Source organism: Rattus rattus, chromosome 1 (genome assembly GCF_011064425.1).
Source record: "Rattus rattus isolate New Zealand chromosome 1, Rrattus_CSIRO_v1, whole genome shotgun sequence".
In the NCBI taxonomy this organism is placed as follows: Eukaryota; Metazoa; Chordata; class Mammalia; order Rodentia; family Muridae; genus Rattus; species Rattus rattus.
This window is the reverse complement of record NC_046154.1, coordinates 154,908,071-154,916,320: the sequence shown is the minus strand read 5'-3', so window position 1 is coordinate 154,916,320 and position 8,250 is coordinate 154,908,071. Positions and strand designations below refer to the sequence as shown.

At 53.9% G+C, this 8,250-nt stretch overlaps 1 protein-coding gene across 3 annotated transcripts; it reads left to right on the top strand.

The window, feature by feature from the left end:
• The first annotated feature begins 210 nt into the window (after nt 1-210).
• On the top strand, nt 211-7,910 carry Wdr18 (WD repeat domain 18). 3 transcript variants are annotated; one of them, XM_032908450.1, is made up of 10 exons: nt 211-452; nt 1,083-1,193; nt 5,111-5,244; nt 5,367-5,508; nt 6,157-6,300; nt 6,385-6,449; nt 6,525-6,649; nt 6,729-6,895; nt 7,553-7,621; nt 7,706-7,910. In XM_032908450.1, exons 1-10 carry the CDS (start codon nt 243-245, stop codon nt 7,832-7,834), a joined length of 1,296 nt encoding a protein of 431 aa, XP_032764341.1. In that variant the 5' UTR covers nt 211-242; the 3' UTR covers nt 7,835-7,910. The 3 variants fall into 3 exon arrangements, with proteins under 3 accessions (XP_032764341.1, XP_032764362.1, XP_032764351.1); XM_032908471.1 differs by lacking the exon at nt 211-452 and adding an exon at nt 573-652; XM_032908460.1 differs by lacking the exon at nt 211-452 and adding an exon at nt 644-937.
• Nucleotides 7,911-8,250: the final 340 nt, after the last annotated feature.

Here is an 8,250-nt window from a genome sequence, read left to right as displayed (position 1 = left end):
GAGCAGCGAACTTTGTACGCATGCGCATGTGAGCCACCTAAAGTGCATAAATGTCTCTCTAGGCCTCCTGGAGCCCGTAAGCACCAGACAATTAACTCCGCCTCCTCGGTTTGGTGAAACTACTGCGCATGCGTCGGCCTTCCAGCTCCCCCGCTAGGAAATACTAAGACTAGTCGGCCAGGAGCCATCTTGACAGTCTCGCTAAGGATGATGGGATTCGGGGGCGGGGCTGGCAGGGCAAGATGGCGGCGCCCATGGAAGTGGTGGTGTGTACAGACTCCGCGGCACCGCTATGGAGCTGCATGGTGTGGGAGCTTCATTCGGGCGCCAACCTGCTCACCTATCGAGGCGGCCAAGCGGGGCCGCGAGGCCTGGCGCTACTCAATGGCGAGTACCTGCTGGCGGCACAGCAGGGCAAGAACTACATCTGCGCTTGGGAGCTGCAGCGCAAGGTGCGGGGCCTCAGCGTCCGCGGAGCAGCGGAGAGTACTCCGGCGCGCCAAGATTAGAGTTCCGGCGATCCTGGGGTGGTGTGTGATTCGGATGTACTCGGAGGCAGAGGGTTTTTCCCCCAGGGGCTTGGCGCTAAGGGGCCGGGAGATTTCTTCGCGCATGCTCAGATGAAGATCTATGGCTTTTGCACACTTGTAGTGTAAGGGGCGCTAATTTTGACGCAGAAGGGAAATGGGGTCCGTTAGAAGTCATGCTTTTGTATGGCATGGCAGACCAGAGATCTTGAGGAGCCACGGGAAGAGATAGAATGACGGCCCGTTCTTTTACCTTCGTAAAGAGTCGCGGATCTTAACCATCAGGACAGACTAAGGCCTGAGGTCTTTTTGGTTCTTAGTTTCTGGAACACAGAGCTTCCTTCTTGTCCAGTAGGATCCCTACTACTGAGCCCGGACCCTGCCCTCCCGGGGCTGGGGGTAGTTTCTAGGTACAGGTTAGCCGCACCTCCAACCCTTACTTGGACAGTCTATCTACCCAACCTCTTTTCTCTTGCTCTCTGTACTTAAAACTTTTCCCTTCTGTTGCCTCCGCCCTGATACTCACATAGTTTTTCTTGTATTCTGTGTCCCTAGGACCAGCTTCAACAGAAAATCATGTGTCCTGGGCCTGTCACCTGTCTAACCACGGCACCTAACGGCTTGTATGTTCTGGCAGGAATTGCAGAGAGCATTTACCTGTGGGAGGTGAGAACAGCTTGTCACATGTATGTGTGACTTGGGAATGCTAAAGAGTAAAACTGGTCGGTGTCCTGTCACCTGAGGTAGGCATGGAATCTTACCCATGACTTCTGAAACCAAAAATGGGACGTGTCTGTAGGATCCTAATTGGTGACTGAGATGCAGCACAGTGCTCAGCCCACTGGTGGCCCTAGTGCTGTCGTGAGCAACTGAGAAAGAAACTTAGGAAGAGGCAGTGTTCTAACCTGTCTCCTCTTGGCAAAAGCATTGACCAAAAACAGTGCAAGAGGAAGAGAACTTTTATCAGGTTACACTTGCAGTTTATATTGAGGGAATCAGGGCAGAAAGCAGGAAGTCAACCTAGTAGTTAACATCCTCAGTCAGGAGCAAAGAGAAATGGTCCTGTGACTAACAACACTTGTTGCTCTTGCAGAGGACCTGGGTTCAATTCCCAGCAACCACATGATGGCTCACAGCCATCCATAACTTCAGTTCTAGGGGACTTCACACCTCCTTAGACCTCAGTGAGCACCAGTCATGCCCCTTATACACATATATACATGCAGGCAAAAACACTCATAAAGGAAATAAACCTGGAAAATACAGAATTTTTAAAAACTGCCTATTGATTGAGAGAGATAGCTCAGCAGTTAAGAATATTGGCCGCTCTCTCAGAGGATGCAGGTTTAGTTTCCAGCACCCACATGGCAGCTCACAACTGTCTGTAGCTCCTTCATCTGGCCTCAGAGTACCCTAGACCCACAAAGAAATTTAAAATAGAACTATCAGGAACCCTGAGAGATGGCTCAGCAGTTAGGAGCATTGACTGCCCTTCCAGAGGTCCTGAGTTCAATTCCAAGCAACCACATGGTAGCTCACAACCATCTGTAATGAGATCTGATGCCCTCTTCTGGTGTCTGAAGACAGAGACAGAGTACTCATATACATTAAATAAGTAAATTTTCAAAACACAAGTCTATCACAAGCCCAGTGATAGCCAGCCCCCTTTGTCTCACAGTGAGGGACAAAAGACACCAGCACCCTTACCCTGCTCCCCACAGAGCAAGAGGTCATTCTTCAGCCTTTAGTTGGCCCCAGTTACATGACTCTGTGTTGGGCCTAGTTAATAACTAGTTAATAATTTTGGCAACGAATGAGCCTGGAGGCTTAAAAGTTCTAGACTGCATCCTGACCTGGCCATATGGATGGAAGGTGTCAGTGGCACAGAGCTGAGGTCAGCCATGTTTCTGCTCCTGGCTTTTTCTTCCTCCAAACCATCCCAGGACCTCCATGGCATTCCCAGCCCATGGTTCTGAAGCTGGCTTGGACGGAGAGGAAAACCAAGGCCAGGATTTCACGGCCCCTCAGAAGGGGGCCACATAGGTTGTGCTGCTGTGTGCCAAGGTCGCATCTGAGACCTCTCTTGTCCTTCTTGTGTGTGTGTACCTAGTGTGTGTACGTGTACCCAATGTGTGCACATGTACATGCTTTATATATGGGTGTTTATATGTAGGCAGAGAACAACTTCATGGGTCCATGCCTTCCATCTTGTGTGGGACAGAATCTCATTGTTCCAAGTGTCCAAGAAGGGGTTGGGGATTTAGCTCAGTGGTTGAGCGCTTGCCTAGCAACCGCAAGGCCCTGGGTTCGGTCCCCAGCTCCGAAAAAAAGAAAAAGAAAAAAAAAAAAATTTAAAAGACCCAACTGGGGGTTGGGGATTTAGCTCAGTGGCCAGAGCAACCTGCCCAAAAACCCCAAGCCCTGGGTTGGCCCCCAGCCCCAAAAAAAAAAAAAAAAAAAAAAAAAAAAAAAAAAGGCCCAACTGTCCAAGAAGTCTCAGAATGCTGTAGACTCACATCTGCCTGTAGGTGGTTCTGGAGATGAGACGCTGAGGCTTCACACTTGAGTGTGAACTGCTTTACCCAGGAGGAGCCTTGGTCTTTGATTTTGTTTTCTGAGATGGAGTCTCAAGGCTGGCTGGCCTTGAACTCATTATGTAACCCTTGATTCTAGACCCTTATATTGGCTGTGGGTGGAGCCAAGCACACAGGGCAGGAACTCTCCACTCAGTTGCTAAATCTATTTATTTATTTATTTATTTATTTATTTATTTATTTATTTATTTATTTATTATGTACACTGTAGCTGTCTTCAGACACACCAGAAGAGGGCACCAGATCTCATTACAGATGGTTGTGAGCCACCATGTGGTTGGTGGGAATTGAACTCAGGACCTCTGGAAGAGCAGTCAGTGCTCCACTGAGCCATCTCTCCAGCCATGTCTCAACCTTTTAAAGCACTCTTTCAACTCTTTTGTTTTTCGTCTTTTTGAGACAGGATTTCTCTGTGTAGCCTTGGCTGTCTTGGAACTTGCTTCATAGACCAAGCCGACCTTGAGTGCAGGAATCCACCTGCCTCTGCCTCCAGAGTGCTGGGCTAAATTGGTGCTTGGCGCTCTCTCTCTCTCTCTCTCTCTCTCTCTCTCTCTCTCTCTCTCTCTCTCTCTTGGCTTTTTAAAGCAGTTTGTTTTTTGTTGTGTGTATATGAGTGTTTTGCCTGTCTGTGTGTCTGGTGCCCTTTGGAGGACAGAAGTGTAGGATCCCCTGGATTACAGGTGAATGTGATCCTCCTTGTGGTTGCTGGGAATCAAACCCAGGTCCTCTGGAAGCACAGCCCATGCTCTAACCACTGAACTACTCAGCTTGCTTTTTTTTTTTTTTTTAATTAATTTATTTTTTATATATAAGTACATTGTAGCTGTCTTCAGACACACCAGAAGAGGGCATCAGATCTCATTACAGATGGTTGTGAGCCACCATGTGGTTGCTGGGATTTGAACTCAGGACCTCTGGAAGAGCAATCAGTGCTCTTAACCACTGAGCCATCTTTCCAGCCCTATCATGCTTTCTTATGCCACCCAGGATCACCTTCCCAGGGCTGGTAGGTGGAGGACCCAGGTCAATCATTCGATCAAGATAATTCCCCACACTGGCCTTCAGACTGCAGTTTCTAAGTCGAGGTTGCCTTTCCAAACTTAGCTTGGTGCTCCAGCTGAAGGGCTGGCTACTGCCCCATCCTGTCTCTAAGGATTTCTGAGCTGTGGCCACCAGGGGGCATTATACAGTCCATGGGTTCTTGGACTAAGGCTGGTGTGGGAATTTCCCCCTTTCTCTGGGGTGAGGGGCTCACGTCTGTGTGGCACTCAGGGTGGAGAGTCCTGCCCAGGAACCTATCGGGCCTAAGGTTCTGCTGACAGTTGTGGCCCACAGTCTCCTTGAGGTGTTGGCCTGTAGGTAACCATGTTCTTCCCGACCCTTAGTTAGCCCAGACACCTAACAGAAACGCAGCCCCCTCGGCCTGGAGCCCAGCCTTTCCCTGGTGCAGACCTGGTCTTAGCACACTATCCCTCCTGCAGCCCCTACTCCCGCCCCTGTTGGATGTTGGAAAGTCCAACACCAGCCTTAGATGCAGGCACTGGGCTGCAGCCCTGCTCTCACCCTGCCAGAACCCTATTGCTTGCTGGTTGGGTGGTTGGTTTCAGTCTTCTGGGAGGTTCTCCTTTGAGGCTGACCTCAGCCTCTGGGCAGGAGTGCTTCAGCCTCACCTGTGGGCGGGCACCTCCACCATTGTCCCTCTGTGACCTGAACTGGAGCCTCACCCTGCCAGGCCAGCAGGGGTCTCTTCAGATTTCCTCCGAGATTAGCTTTCCCTAGTGTGACTCAGAGGATCCAGGAAATGTGCCTCACCCTTTCTGGGGACTGTCGTCAGACACTGAGGGCACAGCCAGAGCCGGCCAGTGCACAATGATGAGGGCCTTTGGCCTTCCTGGTTCCGTCTCCCAGTGGCCCTGGAGCAGGTGGACAGGGTTCTTATGGGCTGGCCTAGTCCATGTTAGCTCTGACCATTGGTGCCTGACCTCACAGGTCTCCACGGGGAACCTCCTGGTCATCCTCAGCCGTCACTACCAGGATGTGTCGTGCCTGAAGTTCACAGGTGACGGCAGCCACTTTGTCTCTGCAGGCAAGGACTGCCTGGTGCTGGCTTGGAGCCTCTGCAGGTAGGGCATGTGCCAGAAATCTACACAGGAAGGCTTCCCTCGGGGCGGGAAGTAGGCTGGGTGCCCCATTCTTGGGGACCTGGGGGGCTCTCCACATGGCCTCACTGCTACTGTGTGCCCAGTGTGCTACAGGCAGACCCGTCCAGGATCCTTGCCCCAAGACATGTCTGGTCCCAGCACACGCTCCCAATCACAGACCTGCACTGCGGCTTTGGGGGCCCCATGGCCCGGGTGGCCACCGCTTCACTGGACCAGACCATGAAGGTAGCATCCCCAGCCTGGATCCATGAGTTCCTGGCTGCCACTGGATCTCAGCTAGGAGGGAGGGAGACTGGCCTCCCCCTTGCCTGGCTGTCTGAGCTGCAGACAGCCCATAATCCCGATGTCCGACCAAGGACACCCAGAGATGGACTGCCCAGCCTGTCTGCTGGAAATTCCCACTCGTCCACACACCAGTGGCCACATGCCCTTGAGTGTTTGGGTTGTTTGTTTGTTATTGGCACGGTATGAGAGATGGGACTCAAGCCCTAGCATCTGCTGGGCCAGTGCCTGACCTGAGCCCCACCCCCGCCCTCTTGTCTTCTGGGTTTAGACAGTTGTTTTGTTTGTTGTTTTGAGGCTGTCTCACCGTGTGGCCACAGCTCCTGGAACTTGGTGTGTACAGCAGGCCGGTCTGTAACTCACAACCCCCTGCCTCTGCCCAGGAGCACGGGGACTGAGGACAGGAGTGGAGACATACTCCCTGGCTAGTGCTTCGGGTGTTCAGCAGCCCCACAGCAGCTGCAGTGCCTGTGATTCTGGGGGGTTCAGAGGCTGGCAGTGGGCAAGGTGATGCCAGGCCCCATCCCTCCTGGCTCCCCAACCTGGCTGTGTGCCGGGATGTCCACAGCCCCAGGCTTCCCATCCCTGCAGCTCTGGGCCATCTCCTCGGGAGACCTGCTGCTGTCTGTCTTGTTTGACATGGGCATCACGTCTGTGACCATGGACCTGGCCGAACACCACATATTCTGTGGGGGCAGCGATGGCTCCATCTTCCAGGTGGACCTGTGCAGCCGGGTGAGTGGCCCTCTGGGTCTGAGGGAGCCCATGGTCCTTTGTCCTGCACCACAGACACTTACAGCCGCCTGTCTCCACCCACAGCCCGGACCGAGGGAGCAGAGCTTCCAGCCCGAGCAGAACACAGGGAAGGTTTTCAAAGGACACAGGTAGTCACCTCAGCCAGGTGGGGTCAGCACAGTCCCCACACCAGGAAGCATCCAACCCCTGTCCCCTTCTCCCAGGAACCAAGTGACATGCCTGTCGGTGTCAACAGACGGCAGCATCCTGCTCTCCGGCTCCCACGACGAGTCAGTGCGGCTGTGGGATGTGAAGAGCAAGCAGTGCGTGCGCACAGTCACCCTCAAAGGTGTGCAGGGCTGGCACCATACCGGGGCAGGCGGGCTGTGGTGCCGCAGGCCCTGATGTGGTCCTACTGTATCCCTCAGGCCCAGTGACCAATGCAACCATCACACTGGCCCCACCCAGCATGCTGAACCCTGAGTTCAGGCCCAGCCTGCCCCTGCCCCACTTCAACAAGCACCTGCTGGGTGCTGAGCACGGAGACGAAGCTCAGGGTGGGGGCCTGCGCCTGCAGCTGGGGCTCCACCTGCAGGTAGGACCCTCGGGGCTCCTGTACGATGCCCACTCAGCCACTGTTCCAGAACATTCTATACCCCACAGTTCCTCCTAGTGCTGGCCTGTTGTCTTACCTTAGCAGCCTCGGAATCCTTGCTACCCGTGTCATTGGCACCCACCACTGCTCTTGGCATCTGCCCCACAATGTGCTCCTGTCTGAAGGCACACTGTGTGTCGGCCCCATGCTCAGATGACTTGTCATACTGCTCTCAGTGAGTGGCCAGTTCTTTGAAGAGTAGATGGGTGGCAAGACCTGCGCAAGAGAGAGGGCAGCCTGAGGTCAGGAGACACCCCAACAGGAAGGGGTCCCCAGTGTCCTCAGAGCCTCTGTGACATGGGGCTCTGAGCCAGGTCTGTGGCACTCCACAGCGGCAGGCCCTTTCACAGAAGGTGCAGACAAGGGTGAGGGCCTAGTGTCTAAGAAGTTCAACTGTCATGCTCGCTCCTGCAGTCCCACTGTGTACCTTGCTGGATCTTATCTGGGCATTAGTGTAATCTACCTTCCCCTCTACAGCCTGCTTGGCCTGGATGTTCCAGGTCCCCGAGTGGCACTCAACCCTGGACTCTGGTCCTATGGTGGAGGCTGGGTCCTCTGAGGGTGGGGAACAGCGGGGGTGACCATACTACTTTACAGGGCAAAGAACCTAGCTACCTGGAGCGCCTGGAGCAGCTGCAGGCCGCATTGTCCGGCTATCTGGAGAAGGTGGGCAGGGCTAGTCCTGGTAGTGGGCGGGTCCTGGGTGGGCAGGCGGGAACAGCCCCACCCACACACCACCTCCCTCCCCAGAACATGCTAGGCAGCCAGATGCTACCCGTGCGTGTGTTTGAGCTGGAAGAGGAAGTGCGTAGCCTGCGCAAGATCAACCGGGACCTGTTTGACTTCTCCACACGCATCATCACACGGCCCTCTAAGTGATGCACGCTGGGCAGCTGCCACACTTGCTGCGGGGCTGTGATCTTGTGTTTTAACAAAGGATGGACTAAGACTTGTACGCCTCAGTTGTTCTGTCCCTGGCTGGGCTGGGGCTTGGTTGGGAGGCCTAGGGATGGGATGAGGTGAATGTGGGGCTGACTGCAGACTCCCCATTCACGGGGGCCAATCAGGCAGCAGTCATTCTTTCATGGACGTCCAAAGCTCAGCCTCTACATAGTGTCCTGGGGCTACTGCCAACCGTAACCTGAAATCCAGCCCAAATACAACAGAACCTTCCAGAAAGCTGCCTTCAACTGATGGCCCTGCCTAACAATCCAGAAAATGCGTGTGATTTAGCAGAGCTGTTGCCACCGCAGCTCAGAAGAGTACCAATGCTGACCTCACACCGGAACTTTACT

Coding starts and splice junctions, on each gene's coding strand:
- Wdr18 (XM_032908450.1), top strand. CDS start 243: ATGGCGGCGCCCATGGAAGTGGTGGTGTGTACAGACTCCGCGGCACCG. Junction 5,509..6,156: donor CACTGGACCAGACCATGAAG/GTAGCATCCCCA, acceptor CCATCCCTGCAG/CTCTGGGCCATCTCCTCGGG. Junction 7,622..7,705: donor TGTCCGGCTATCTGGAGAAG/GTGGGCAGGGCT, acceptor CTCCCTCCCCAG/AACATGCTAGGCAGCCAGAT.